This window comes from Pelodiscus sinensis, chromosome 9 (genome assembly GCF_049634645.1).
Source record: "Pelodiscus sinensis isolate JC-2024 chromosome 9, ASM4963464v1, whole genome shotgun sequence".
Classification (NCBI taxonomy): domain Eukaryota; kingdom Metazoa; phylum Chordata; order Testudines; family Trionychidae; genus Pelodiscus; species Pelodiscus sinensis.
In genome coordinates, this window is record NC_134719.1 from 59,520,921 (window position 1) to 59,536,071 (window position 15,151).

At 57.7% G+C, this 15,151-nt stretch overlaps 1 protein-coding gene across 8 annotated transcripts in view; it reads left to right on the forward strand.

The window, feature by feature from the left end:
- LOC102446845 (ADAMTS-like protein 2) overlaps positions 1-12,302 on the forward strand; it is a 35,537-nt gene extending 23,235 nt beyond the window's left edge. For 3 of the 8 annotated variants that reach the window (XM_075936830.1, XM_075936832.1, XM_075936833.1), the window contains 10 exons: positions 75-504; positions 674-1,052; positions 1,484-1,590; positions 3,408-3,537; positions 5,129-5,342; positions 6,310-6,465; positions 7,050-7,220; positions 9,619-9,795; positions 11,477-11,621; positions 11,719-12,302. In XM_075936830.1, the coding sequence (XP_075792945.1) occupies positions 75-504; positions 674-1,052; positions 1,484-1,590; positions 3,408-3,537; positions 5,129-5,342; positions 6,310-6,465; positions 7,050-7,220; positions 9,619-9,795; positions 11,477-11,621; positions 11,719-11,837 (2,028 nt within the window). In that variant the 3' untranslated portion in view covers positions 11,838-12,302. The other 5 variants (XM_075936831.1, XM_075936835.1, XM_075936837.1 and 2 more) reach the window with 5 other exon arrangements.
- Positions 12,303-15,151: the final 2,849 nt, after the last annotated feature.

Here is a 15,151-nt window from a genome sequence, read left to right on the forward strand (position 1 = left end):
GCCTCAGCTGTTTCGGCTCCAGTAGCAGACACACATGCTAATGAGATAACAGGGTTGGTTTTTTCCCTCCCCAGTACTATAACTTCAATGGGAAAATGCCCCACATCACGTATGACTACACCGTGCCGCACGTGCCCTGGCCAGCTCTCCGAACCGCGCCCCCCGCCATCGACACACCTTTCTACCTTCACCTGCCAGACTCCAGCCCCAAACATCCCGCTCCCGTCACAGCAGACTCCGGGGCCAGGCGGGATTTCAATGCCACTTGGCTCGCTCTCTCGCCGGATGATGTCAGCGACCGGTTCCCGCCTGGGGAAGATCATGGAGACCTGCGCTTCAACGGTCAGGACTTCTTCCAGAGTAACTCCTCCGCTCAGGCCGGGCCCTGGGGCTGGGGCCGGGGGGAAGAGGAAGAAGAGAGGTTTGGCTTCCGGATCAGACAAGTCTACCGTGCGAACGGAGCGGGCGAGGAGGCGGCGGCAGTAGGTGGAGACACAGAATTGGGTTTGTTGGCTTTCTTGGCTACTTCCTGCTTGGGTAACGGAGGGGTGGGCCTCGCAGACGCGCCCAGCTCTCCTCAAAGCCAGCTGGGCGGGTGCGGGAGGTGGCGGTCCAGAGGGGGCGGTTACTTTCACCTCTATGGGCTCATTAACGCCCCTGCATTTTCCTTTAGCCCCCAGCTTAAATCAGCTCCCCATCAGCACAGCCATGCCCTACAGCGTGATGAGGCCCGCGCTGCCGGAGAGCAGCAGGATCGGGGCAGCCAGGCTCCGGCTCTTCAGGAGATGGTGTCACCGGGACCCACAAAACGCTGCCTTTTGCAGGGAACTGCAGCCCCTGGCGGCCAAGCTGGGCTGGAAGAATTCGACTGCGGGGCTGTGGAACGGGCTGGCGGCCGCATGGCCGCGCAAAGGGCCTGCCCATATGAACTTGCTGGAGAGCACGAGGGCAGAGGCTTACGCAGAGCGCCAGGAGGAGGCCGCTCACTACGGTTCCAACACAAGCCTCCCCACTGACCAGGCAGAACCGCTTCAGGCCCCTGGCCCTGAAAGGTGAGAGCCCGCCGGGTCCTCCAGGGAAGACAGGATGCAGGCTATCCCGGGAGGACTAATCCTTCCATCCCCATGGTTGCAGCAGGGTTCTCCGCTTGGCTTTCCTCTTCCACTTCTCTGCCGTTGTGACGGGGGAGGCAGGACAGAGCCAGTTGCCGGTGCCAGCCCATCTCAAACTCCCAGAACACATTCCACGGTGCCTCGGCTCCTCCACGGGGCCTGGGCCACCTCCTACGTGGTCCCTCGTTCACCAACCGGCTCCACCGGCCATCGGAGATTGTCCCATGCTACATGCGAGCCTGCGGGGGGAGCAGTCGGAAAAAGAACCAGAACCTGTGGGATCCTGGTGTCCGCCGTGGAGTGTCCGAGGAAGGCGTTCGCTATTCCCATCACGTCCCAAAGTAAGCTCATCCCTGCTCCTCTCTCTGCAGCAACGAGTTTGAGGTGAGCCCCCTGGGCCATGAAGACATCAGCCTGGCCGACATGTACCGGTGGAAGGTCTCCGCCTATGCTCCCTGCAGCTCCACGTGCACTGCAGGTAGGTTCGGTCTGGGAGGCGAGGCAGCTTCGCGGGAGCGGGAATGAGATGTACAGCACTTCCCCTGACGGTCCCCAGGTGTGGGCCAGCCCAGCAGCTAGAGGCTCTTACGCTCAGCACTAAATCCTCTCCAAATCAAACGAAGGATCCGGCTACACCAAGAACAAGGGTTAACGTTTGCACCCGGGCACGGCTCCGGTCCTGCAGCCAAAGGTGCATGGGAGAGGAACCTGGGCATGCAGTATGTGGTCTTAGGAGTCCCCGGGGCACCTGTTTCATTGAGGATCTATGTAATTACTTTAGCTGGGAGGTGGGTGCATGTTTCTGTGCTTGGGCCGAGCCTTTTAAAATTTGTCATAAGCCAACGAGACGATCCTGAGGCCAGCTGAATGGGAGGTTCACACTTGGGAATGGGTGACATTGCTTGATGTGAATAGCTCCACGCTGGGCTCCAACTCTGGCCAGATGGTTTTCACACTGGTGGGGCGGAAGTTGAGTGGGGAGGGGGGCAGAGGATTGGGGCAGGGACGGGTTGGGGGTGCCAGAGGCAGGCTGTGGCCAGGAGACTTACCAGCCAGCAGCCAAACCTGCCTGCCTGCCTGCCTACAGAGCTTAAAATGTTTCCCAGCCAGCCAGCCTGCCTGGTTGCCTGGAGGAAGGCAGCTGGTACATTCCAGATCTGTTAGTCTGCAGAGGACTTCTCGGCACGGCTGGAGAGTGATGTCAGAGGGTACATCTCCACAGCAACATGATTTCGAAATAACTTCGTCCGTGTCTACGCAGCAGGCAGTTATTTCGAAATAATGTCGAAATACTGTCAAGCTGGAGGACTTCTTACTCCGACCCCTGTAACCCTCATTGTACGAGGAGTAAGGGAAGTCGGAGGAAGAGGGCTCGATTTCGAAATAAGTGCAGTATAGGCACTCCCCATTTCGAAATAAGCTACATAATGGACGTGGTGCAAATTGTGTAGCTTATTTCGAGTTAAGCCCTGCAGTTTAGATGCTCCAAAGTGAGCATCGCTTCTTGGAAAGGACGGGAGCTTTGATTACGTTTCAGCGATCTTTGGCCTGAATGAATTGAGACTAAGAGTAAAGGACCCGGGAAGAGATGGCAGGAAAGCAGCTCACCAGTAGCAAGGGCTCTGCGTTTCATTCCCAGTCCTGGTTGTCCTTAGCACGGGGAAAGCGTGCTGTGTAGTGTCCCACTCTGGTCTTGGCTGCTGTCCTGCTGGCCTCGTCCCGGGGGGCTTGGTTTTTGGAGTTCTCTTCTGGACAACGACCCAGTCAAAAATGTATTTTTATAATGGCCCTAGGCTATGTCTAGACTGGCATGATTTTCCTGAAATGTTTTTAACGGAAAAGTTTTCCGTTAAAAGCATTTTCGGAACAGAGTGTCTAGATTGGCATGGATGCTTTTCCGCAAAAGCACTTTTCCGCAAAAAAGCCCCGATCGCCATTTTCGCAATCGGGGCTTTTTTGTGGAAAACAAATCTGAGCTGTCTACACTGGCCCTTTTGCGCAAAAGCTTTGCACAAAAGGGACTTTTGCCCGAACGGGAGCAGCATAGTATTTCCACAGGAAGCACTGATTTCTTGCAGTAGGAAGTCAGTGCTTTTGCGGAAATTCAAGTGGCCAGTGTAGACAGCTGGCAAGTTTTTCCAGAAAAGCGGCTGATTTTCCGGAAAAACTGGCCAGTCTAGACACAGCCCTAGTGTCTCCGATTGAGAAGGGGCCACGTCGTAGATGGAGCAAGTAGTGCTTTGTTGGATAGCAGGCGCTGCTGGAGCTTGACTAAGAGAGATTCCTGGTGCCCAGCAGGCATCAGCACCTCCTATGCCATGTGCGTCCGGTACGATGGCGTGGAAGTAGAGGAAGCGCACTGTGACGCCCTGACCCGCCCAGAACCCACTCACGAGTTCTGCACGGGGAGAGAATGCCAGCCCAGGTGAGTTCAGCTGTTCAAGCCCCGACCCCTCTGGCAGACAGACACCCAGTCAGCCAAGGATCCAGCCACCGACGGGCACGCAGGGCAGCAAACTGAGCTAGGCGGGAACTGGCACAAGTATGCACAGGCAGGATAACGCATGGGAAGCCAATGACCAACAGAGAGGGAGGCATCAGGCGGTTTTGTACCAGCCTGGCTGTGCCATGTCCCCGCTGCTACCCATGTTACTGCCGCTACCCTGCTAGTTAGATTGGGGCTGGCACCGCTCGCTCACAGGGCAGATGGACCCTAAAGCAGGGGAGAAGGCGTGAGACAGAAGAAGGCTGGGCAGAGAGGCCTTTCTGTGTCCTGTAGCTGATCCCACTCAATAGATCTGACACTGGGTATCGGTTAACACTCGCAGTGCCGAGTATTAGAAATCGGTGGGGGTGGAACTGCCCTTGGCTGTCGTTTCTTGGCACTACAGCAGAGCGAGGAGTGACCCTGCAGATGCTTTGGCCCCTGGCTTGCTGCGAGCTCAGATTGCTGGGCCGGGTTTCGTTGCTTTACAGCTGACAGGAATAGCCGCCAGTGTCTATTTAAAGACGTGCGAGTCGGGATACACCCCCCCGGGCCAGGTGCATTAGGTGTCATTTACAAACTGGGGGCTGCCGCGAGTAATTCCACCACCCGCCGGAGGAAGCTGCGCTGTCCCCGGAAATCCCCGCCCCTCTCCCACCTTCCTGTGCGGGGAGGTACGTTACTCCAGCCACTTTTCATAGAGCAACTCGCTCCCTCCGGGCAGTCGTCCTCCCCCTCTGACTGGTGGATGCAGAGCAAGGGCTCGCCTTGCTACCCAGCCTTCTTCCCTGCGCCTGTCCACTTGCTCACAGCGCGTGGCTACCCCCCGCGCTCCCTTTCTGAGCAAGGGAGTAAGGCCCTTACTCTCCTGCCGACAAACACTGTGATCACCCAGCCCTCCACGTATGTGAATCATGCTGCTCCTGGAAACATGCGGCCACCTCTGTGCTGGAAGGGGGCAGCCTAGAACCAACACACACCAGCCCTGCGCAAGAGACTCAGACTCATAGACTTTAAGGTCAGAAGGGACCATTATGATCATCTAGTCTGACCCCCTGCACAGTGCAGGCCACAGAATCTCACCCACCCCTCCTAGAATAATCCTCTCACCTATATCTCAGATATTGAAGCCTTCAAATACTTTGAAGGCCCCAAGATGCAGAGAATCCTCCAGCTGTGGTCTGTGCCCCATGCTACAGAGGAAGGCGAAAAACCTCCAGGGCCTCTGCCAATCTACCCTGGAGGAAAATTCCTTCCCGACCCCAAATATGGCGATCAGCTAAACCCTGAGCATGTGGGCAAGACTCACCAGCCAGACACCCAAAAAGTTCTCTATAGTAAGAGAGCAAGGCCTGGCGCGACTGAGGACTGCAGGGCCTCAGTAGTGCAAGACCGTTGCCACAGAGCAGTTCGACTCAGGAGTTAACCCCCTTATGCTTATAAAAGGGCCGTCGAGTATAGTCTGCTGCCTGCGTCAGTGCCTTGTTCTGACCGGTGCTTTGCCTTCTCTCCCCTTGCGACCCGCCCGGAGATGGGAGACCAGCCGCTGGAGCGAGTGTTCCCGGACCTGCGGGGAAGGCTACCAGTACCGGACCGTGCGGTGTTGGAAGATGCTGGCTCTGGGTTTTGACAGCTCTGTGTACGACGAGCTGTGCGAGTCGGCTGGGCTGGCCAGGCCCATGGAGAGGAAAGCGTGCAAGAACAAGGCCTGTGGGCCGCAGTGGGAGCTCTCGGAGTGGTCGGAGGTAGGGAGTGCCGGGGCCTGCCCCCGTCGGGGTTAAACTGGGGAGCGGCGCGTGGCCAGAGGAAAACAGCCCCTGGCCCGTGGACTCGTGCCTATGTACAGCGCCGAGGGGGGTTCTGGGCAGCTTGAGGCACAGTCATTAGGTATCAGACGGACACTTGCACTGTTCTTGCCCAACTGGGCCTGGTTTTCAGACAGACCGGGCCCGCACGTTTCCAGTGTGTTGGTGGGAGCTGAGTGTGCTCCGTGACGCTGAAAAGCAGGCCCAGACTGACTCAGGCCGGGCACCCAAAACATGGGGGCATTTGGTTGAAGCGATTTGCCTTGGGCCCCCTCAGCAGCAGACCTGGGACTAGAACCCTGGTCGCCTGAGCCCCTCCCCTCTGCTTTAGCCCAGCCGTCCCTGCTAGGGTTGCCAGGTGCCCAGTATTGACCCGGACAGTCTGGTATTTTCGCCTCCTGTCCGGTAAAAAAAACCCAGAAAATACCGGACACCTGAAATGTCTGGTATTTTCTGATTTTTTTTTCCCTGCCAGGAGGCAAAAATACCAGACACCTGGAAACCCTACGACACTCAGCAATTGGGCCCAGCCCCTGGCCCGCCCCCCAGGTGCAGGGCCCCTCCCGGCCCCCCTCTCCTCCGCTTACCTTGTTCCGCAGGGAAGCAGCCTTCTGGAGGAAGAAAAGATGGCCACTGGCAAAAAAAAAGCCCCAAAGGTCTTAAAGCGGCCATGTTTTTTTTGTTTTTTTTGTTTTAATTTTTAAATTTCTTTTGCTTAATAATTGTCAGGGGCCTTTTTTTGCTCAACAACTTTGGTCTCCCCCTTTTTTTTGTCAACAGTGGGTTTTTTTGGGGGGGGGGAGGGTGTTCGGTATTTTTGGTTAAACCATCTGGCAACCCTACGTCCCTCTCCCCCAGCATGTGGTCCCCCCCCCCTTACGGACGCAGTCTGGTCTCTGTGCCACAGTGCTCCGCGCGCTGCAGCAGCCCGGGCCTGATGAAGAGGGAGGTTCGCTGCTCCGTGGAGCCAGACCTCTGCGACGAGGCCCTGAAGCCTGTCAGCGAGAAGGCGTGCACGGGCTCCCCCTGCGACCGGCACTGGATTGCCTCTGACTGGGGACCGGTGAGTCCACGCTGGCTGCTTTTTCTACTGCTCCGGGCTTGCAGTAGCCCAGGGCTGAATGGAGGGGGAGGTGGGATTAGGGGATTATCACCCAAGCAGGCAATTCGCTCTGTACACACAGCTGGGTTGGTTTTGCTCAGACTTATAACGAACATTCCCCTCCAGCAGGCAAGACTTTGACTCGCCGGGGGCCCTGGGCAAGATGCGGGGAGGCGGCTCCGTGTTCCCGGAAGGGGCAGGGCTGGGAAGGGGGAGCGCTGTCCAGACCATACCCCCTGGAAACCCTGGGGCCTGGTGATTCAAAGATTTCAAAGGTTGCCCCCTTTGCCCTCCCCTCTCCCCCCACCAGTGCTCAGAGGGCCTGTCTTCCAGGCACAGGTCAGCTGAAAAGTCTGCCAGGAGTGCCCGAAACCCAGGGACTGGCAAGGAAGCTACTGCGCCTCCTGAGCTAAGGGGGCCGTGCTGAGGCCGAGTGACTTACCCACGGTGCGTCGGCATCGGAGCGGGGACGAAACCTCTGCTCCCTGCCCCCAGCAAGTGCGGCTCAGTGGCTGGCCCGCGGACACGCCCTTTGTTTCTCCAAGTGCTCAGGGTCGTGCGGCAAGGGGCGGATGAGCCGCGTGGTCGTGTGCCGCAACCTGGAGGGGAAGGTGATCTCGGACTCCCAGTGTGACCCGGCCGTCAGGCCCCTGGCTGTCTACCCCTGCGGGGACAAGAACTGCCCCGCACATTGGGTGGAGCAGGAGTGGGACCAGGTAAGCCTGGCGCGGCCTCCCTCCGGCCTGGAGCTGCGGGCTGCAGGAGTCTGGCCCGGAGCCTTGTTCCACGAGCCCCCGGGCTGCGTGTCAACATTGAGGGGCTCAGAGGGGGGTTGGGCCCAGGGAAGGCTCAAAGCACAAGCCCTGGGAAGCCGGGGGGATGGGCCTCCCCGTGGGGGGCAGCTGGGGGCTCCGGGGGCAGGAGCAGCACTCAGGCGGGGGCACACACTGAAGAAGTTCCGGGTGGGACTCTCCTGCTGCAGGACTCCCCACCCAGAGCCTGGCTCGCTGCAGGGGCAGCGGGGTAGCTCCTTCAGGCCACAGCAGCAAAGCCCACGGAGCAGCCCTCTGCCCACACCTGGGGCTGCCGTGGTGGGAGGAGGGAGCAGGCCGCCAGTGGCCAGGGTGAGTCGGGCAGGTCTCCGCAGGCCAGATGCTCCCCTGGGTGCGTGGGGCTGCCAGAGCTGCGGTGCATTGAGCTGTGGTGGCAGGAGAGCTAGACCCTGCTGGGCTGGCTCAGCAGAACCGCAGGCCAGCTGGCCCCAGGGCTGCTCCGGAGGAATCTGAAGCAGGAAGGGGGGAGTCCAGCTACCCCCAGCTGCCTCGCTGCCATGGCTCACACTGGTCACACACACTGCAGGAACAGGGCAGGACCCCGGGCCCGCGGGCTGCCCGTAAGCAGGCATCTGCGGCCGCCGGGGAAAGCACACGGCGCTGGGAGCAGGCCCAGCTGGCTGCGTCTGCCCCTCTGCTGCTGCCCGGGGCCCCCGTCAAGCCCAGGCCCACTGTGACAAGTTGCACACACAGCGGGGTTGAGTGTGAGCCCGGCTGGTGCTGGGGGTGCGGGTGTCCTGGGCCGGGGGGAGCTACACAAAGGGCTGGGTTCCAGTCACATCATTTCTTCCAACACAGCCTCGCTGCTGGCCACCCTCCCTCGGCTGCCGGGCGCTGCTCGGTCTGGCTACCCCTCCCCGCCCCGCCCCGCCCCCCACGTCAGAGCAGCACCAAGGCTCCAGCGAATCTGATTGCTTTGGGCCACTGATTTTCAAAATGGCCGACAGCCGCGTTGCCTTATCCCAGGCGCTGCTCGGTGTTGCCTGCCAGCTTCCTCCTCGGCCTGGCCCTGGCTCAGTGCTCCGGGAGGTGCCCCAGCACGTTCAGACGGTTCCAACGGGGCACTTTGGCATTTGGTTGCCCCATAAAGCACTTAGCAGGGCTTCACAGTGAACGCCGGTGGGCCCGCAGGCCTGCCCTGGGGCCCCGCAGAACCAGCCACGCCCTGAACAACGAACGTTAAGCTGGGGCAGGGCTATGAAGCAGAAAAGCCACCTGATAATTCTACATTTCAAGCTCTAGCTGCCCCAGGACCCTCCATCCCTGGCTAACACGTTTTCTCCCTGTGTGTGTCTACACTGGCAGCCGCCTTTGCGCGAAAACTTGCCAGCTGTCTACACTGGCCGCTAGAATTTGCGCAAGAGCACTGACGTTCTAATGTAAGCATTCAGTGCTTCTTGCGCAAATACTTTGATGCTCCCACTCAGGGATAAGCCCTCTTGTGGAAGAATACTTGCTCAAGAGGGCCAGTGGAGACAGGCACCTTAATTTTTTGCGCAAGAAAGCCCGATGTCTAAAATGGGCATCAGAGCTTTCTTGCGCAAAAGCGCGTCTACACTGGGCACGGATGCTTTTGCGCAAAAGCACTTTTTGCCCCAAAGCATCCGTGCCAATCTAGACGCTCTTTTGTGGAAATACTTTTCGCGGAAAAACTTTTCCGCGAAAAGTATTTCCGCAAAATCCTGCCAGTCTAGACGCAGCCCCTTTGTATGTGCAGCCTGTTTAAACTCACCATCTGGTTATTGAGGAGGGCTTGAGAGCTTCCCTCTGGGTTTGCTGGGGGCTGCGGCCTTTCCAAGGCCCATGGCAGCCCATTAACCCCTCCCTGCCTTTGCCTGCTGTGCAGCTAGCTCATCCTGGTGTTCCCAGGTTGTTTCTGCAAGGGCCAGCGCCTGTGAACAGCCTGGGCACCACAAGGCAAGACGAGTGCTTGCCCCTGGCGGGGTTGGTGCTCAGGGCTAGCTGGAAGGGGACGAAGGTGGAATCCGCACCAGCTCCCAGCTGCTCTGGCGCTGCAGCGTGAGGGGGTTACAAAGCGGTGCAAGCATCGAGGTGGCCCTCATGCCGTGGCAGAGGCAGCGGTGGCCACACAGAGGGTGCACAGCAGAGCGGGACTCTTGCTACCGCAGGCCCATGTGAGCGTTCCTCCAGTCCCTGGCTAACGTCACCCACCAAGACGGACGTGGCAATGCACTGGACTAGCCCTGGCTCACCGGGCAGCCAGGATGCAGCAGGCCTTCGTGGCCATAAATGAGCGGGTGTCTTCTTTCCCCGTTGCCAGTGTGATGCCAGCTGCGGCCGGGGGGTGAAGACCAGGACCGTGCTGTGTGCCAGCCTGGAGAATGGCGTGTACAGAGAGTATCCAGAGACGCGCTGCAATGGCTCCCACAAACCCGAGGTGCAGGCCACCTGTTTCAAGAGGCCTTGCTCTACGTGGTTCACCACGTCCTGGTCTCAGGTAGGGCGAGCGAGGGAGAGGGTGGGGAGCGCAGGGCCTGGCAAATGCCCAGGAGAAGGGACGACAGGCCCACACCCCACAGTGCTGCAGCGACTGCCCGGGCGGCTGAAAGTCGGGGGGAATTGCTGCGCTCTCGTCGTGCCTCGGTCTGTCTGGACCCACCAACCTGATTCCTTCCAGCTGTTGGGGCAGGCTGGACCTACTCACATCCCTGAGGCGCTGAGTACAGACCTAGCAGGTGTAGGGACGCCAGTTACCCGTGTGCTGGGTACTGGCAAGCAGCTCGGTGACCGTCTCCCTTGGGTGTCATTCCCCAGAGAGCAGGATGCGCACCCCGGCCCTCCAGGAGCCAACTTTCTTCCTGCCTTACAATTGAATGGAATCGGTGCGGGTTTATGCGAGTGAACGGGGCCAGGCTGATAGCCCCGGGGACGAGAAACCTGTTTGGCCTCACAAGGGGCAGCAACGGAGCAAGCGCCCTCCGTAACCCACCCATGTGCCCCAGCCTGGCCTTTCAAGGCCTCTCCTCCGGAGAGGAGACAAGGAGCTAAGTTTCTCAGATCATTCTATATCTGGCATTTCTGCTGTGTTCTCTCCCCACTCCCCCCGATTCAGGGCCAGCCCGAGCCATTGTGGCGCCCCGGGACCGGGTGCACGGTGCCACCCCCGGGCACACGGCGCATGCACGGGCCCGCCCCCCTGGGGGGCACAGGCCCACCCCCCTGGGTGCACAGCGCATGCGCTGCCCAGCCCAGCCCAGCCACCGCTGCTAGCATGCAGCCTGGGGCGGGCCGTGCCTGGCCATACAGGGCCCCACGGCTGTGGGGGGAAGGGCGCTGCTGGCCGGTGCCACAGGGATGGGGGGGCGGGAGCCAGGCACGCGGTGCCTGATGGCAGCTCTAAGGGGCACCACACGGGGCCCCTTACAGATGCCATCAGGCGCCCCGCATCGGTCGGCGCCCCGGGCAGCTGTCCGGCTCGTCCACCCCTTAGTCCAGCCCTGCCCGGACTAATTAGCAAGCAGGTAGCTGTGGCAGGATGTATTTTGCAATGTATGGGCCTCTCCTAAGCAGTGGGCGGTAGATTGAAACCTTCACACTTATTACCCATCGGCCACTAAAAGGGCTGTTTGCCGGAAGCCACTTTCTGTCCCCATCTGCGCTGGCCAAGGATTTGAACAGGTTCCCTGCAGTGCTGAGAAAGGGTCTGTTCCTCCATCCCCAGTCCCTTCTGCAGCCTCCTTCCTCACCAACTAGCCCTGCCAGCCTCCTTTGCAGCCCATTAGCGCTGGGGGTCTGAAGGTCTCAGACGGTTTGCCCCAGGGCATGCGGAGGGTCTGCAAGAGCTGTGCCAACCTGCATACAAGGGAGCACGCTGGGGACGCTAGTGCACAAGGCCAATCCTTGGATGTAGCTCGTAGCGCTCTCAGCACAGCTGCGGGATGGATGAGAGCCAGCTGGAGAAGGGAGCGCTGGCAGCTTGCGATCAGTCAGTAACGGGCATAAGGAAATGCAGAAAGAACAGTAGGTTCCCCCACTAGGGGAGAAGCTGGCTGGGGCCTTGCTGTGGGGCTGCCTTGGTGAACATGCCTGCCTTGTGGGCCAAGAGGAGTGATTCGGGGGGGGGGGGTTGATAGCAAGGCGCCGTGCGCCAGCCCACGTCTCCCCCTTGCTTCTGACAGTGCAGTAAGACGTGCGGGGCCGGCCTGCGGCTCCGGGAGGTGAAGTGCTACCAGGGAGATGCCTTGGGGCAGGGCTGCGACCCAGCTTCCAAACCCGACGCCAAGCAGACATGCCAGCTCCAGGTGTGCCCCACGGAGGCGCCAGGTAAAGAGGGAGGTTCTTGGAGGCGGGGGGGGGACAGCTCAGATCTGGGGGCGAGCCCTTGCTTTGAACCCCAGCTGTGGCCGCTTTCGCTCCCCAGACGAAGCCTGTGAAGACAAACTGACGGCCAACTGCATGCTGGTGCTGAAGGTGAAGCTGTGCTCCCATTGGTACTACCGGAAGGCCTGCTGCCGGTCGTGTAGGAGTAAGGCGCCCTGACGTCCGCCACACCATGCTTCTTCCACGACCAAGGGGCAAGATCCCCCTAGAAACAGACCCCACAATACACCCCTTTTCTGAGACAAGCCATCCTGCCTGGGGTGCTCCGAGCTGGAGCCAATCCCTATAGACCATCCTGCTCGGCTCCGAAGGATTCCTAGAGCCCCACCTAGCAGTCACGGTTCCCTCTTCACCCAGGGGACTTTACGGGACCTTTTAGAGAGAGACCAGCAATTCCTAAGGAGCAGCCGGAGACTGGGTAGAGTGAGAAGTTGGTCCCAGCTCTCCATCGTCTCTGAGCAACCGCGCCTCTGCCCCGCCACGCCGCTGGTTTGTGGCGCTGCCCCGGCGGGGTCTGTACCCAGAGCTTCAGGGATGCGAGCAAGGAATCCCTTGTACCCTGCAGCTGCAAGCTCAGGTCTCAAACCGTACAGTCCATTTGACAGTAAAGCAATCCCCCATCAATGTGTATTGGCTGCGCAGGTGTGTTTGGGCACGGACGGGAGCGGGACTGGCAAGGATGGGAGGTGTAGGAGGGCCTGGCAGAGTTGGAACGGTAGGGAGGGTACCACAGCTTCTAGCGCAGCACCATGGAAAACCTGCCCGGGCTCGAGCAAAGAAGAGAGACCGCCCACTTTGTAGTTCAAAGTCCTCGTTTATTTCCAACATTCGCTCTGTGGTCATATCTGAGCAACAAAGCCGTAGAACAACAAGAGGAGAAATCGGCGGTAGAAAGGTCGGGCTTTTCTTAGCCGGTCTGAAGCTACTTTTTAGGCTCTCACTTGAGTTCTGTCTCGTGCACTTTTGTACTTAGCCACACGTTCCAGCGTAAGTGAGAAATGTGGTTGGTATTTCATGTGTGATTGGGGGGGAGAGGGGTGTTTCAGCTTGGGTGTGCTACCCCACGCAGCCCGCTTCGCCTAGCTCAGGGAACAGCCGGCGGCTAGAAGCGTAAGGGTCACAGTGAATGTGCGTACAATGGAGCAAACTACAGCGACCTTCCTTATAGAGGTGTGCCCCGCAGTGACTACGGCCTGCCAAAAAGTGCCCCATCTTGAACCCAGCAACCTTCACTGGGGAGAGGTAACACTCCTTGCTAAGCCCTCAAGGTGCATCAACACTGCACCGCAGCTCAAAATAAGCTACGCAATTTGAGTGATGCCAAATTTTGAAAGTGCCAAATTACGCAATAAGCTAGCTACACAGCGCCACATTTTGAAATAACCTGCTGTTCCAAAATGTCCCTTACTTCCTAGTACAGAGGCAGAGCAGCGCTCTGGGTCGCCCACACGCTGTGCTTTGACCCCTGCAGGTCGTGTGGAGGGTTAAGTTCCGGAGGAAGGGAGGGCTAGCGAAAGCAGGTACGTCAAGCATATGAAAGGAGAGGACTTGTTGAGTTAGGGCTTTCCTTGACCCATCAGAGCTGGGACAAAGCCAATGGGAGCAAGTCTGGTGAACACTTGGGCTATGTCTAGATTGCAAGCCTCTTTCGAAAGAGAGCGTCTAGACTGCAACCTCTTCTTTTGAAAAAGTGAGCTGCTTTTTCGAAAGACAGCACCCAGGCAGTCTGGATGCTCTGTTTCGAAAAAGGCCTGTTTACATTCAAGAACGCCTTTTTTCGAAAGAACACTTTCGAAAAAAGGCGTTCTTCCTCGTGAAATGAGGATTACCGCCGTCGAAAGAAAAGCCGTGTTCTTTCGATTTAATTTCAAAAGAATGCGGCTGTCGTCTAGACGCAGGTGAAGTTTTTTCAAAAAAGGCTACCGTATTTTCCGGCGTATAAGACGACTTTTTATACTAAAAAACATCCCCCAAAAATCGGGGGTCGTCTTATACGCCGGGTATAAACATACTGTAGCTTCGGCTACATACAGAACGTCCCTATTATTACCTTTTAGCCCGCTGGATGTGCCCTAATACAGTACTGTAGCTTCGGCTACATACAGAACGTCCCTGTGCTGATACTGTATGTACCACGCTGAGCCAATCACGGCAAGCGGTGTCATCTATTAACGCATACAAAGCCTGCTCGGATTGGCTGAGTCAGAGAGGCGGGCTATTACAACCTTTGCCAATCCGAGCAGGCTTTGTATGAACATGATGAGGATTTTGAAGGATTTTAAGTACCGGTAAGTCAAAACCATGTTAATTAAAATTATTTAAATCAAATCTGATGTTATTAAATGGTGTTGCCTCGGAAGGGGGGGGGGTAGTCTTATACGGCGAGTATAGGCCAAAACCTATGTTTTAACTGGAAAATTAGGGGGTCGTCTTATACACCCAGGCGCCTTATATGCCGGAAAATACGGTACTTTTTTCGAAAAAACCCTGGTTGTGTCTAGACTGGCAAGTTTTTCCACAAAAGCAGCTGCTTTTGCGGAAAAGCTTGCCAGCTGTCTACACTGGCCGCTTGAATTTCCACAAGAACACTGACTTCCTACTGTCTGAAATCAGTGCTTCTTGCGGAAATACTATGCTGCTCCCGTTCGGGCAAAAGTCCTTTTGCGCAAAACTTTTGTGCAAAAGGGCCAGTGTAGACAGCTCAGATTTGTTTTGCACAAAAAAGCCCTGATTGTGTAAATGGCGATCGGGGCTTTTTTGCACAAAACCGCATCTAGATTGGCCATGGACGCTTTTCCGCGAAAAGCGTCCGTGCCAATCTAGACGCTCTTTTCCGCAAATGCTTTTAACGGAAAAGTTTTCCGTTAAAAGCATTTGCAGAAAATCATGCCAGTCTAGACGTAGCCCTGCAGTCTAGACACAGCCTACGGGTCAGAGGCCTTTGTTGCTATTACCGTGCTGTCCCCATTAGGTGTTTTTTTCCTCCCAGGGGTAAGATGAGCAACTTGGGCATATTCTGTTTAGGGGTAGCAGTGTGGACAGGGTGGAGTAGGGTCCTGGGTGCCAAGACTTTCAGTTTCAAGGCCTTGCTTCAAATACAAACCTGCAGATGACCAGTGGCCCATTTACTGGCCTACCCCAGATGGGTTGGTTCCGGATGGAGGCGCTCAAAGCACAAGCACCCTCCATCACATTGGACACTAATCTGCCTTGTCCCTGGCTGTCTGGGTGGGAGGTCACCAACAAATAAATGGGTCTGAAGACCAAACACTCCTCTTACCTGCCAGCATGGGTCCCCCAGGTCTGCGCTTCAGCACCACGTCAGACCTCAGCTGATCAGTCACGAGGCTGTCAGTCCAGCTCCTTCCATGGCTTCCAACTATTTCCTCTCTCGCCATCTACAGTGCTAAATAATTCCACCTAGAGTTCAATGCGGCCATGCATTGAACATTCTCCAGCTGCCATCCCTGAGG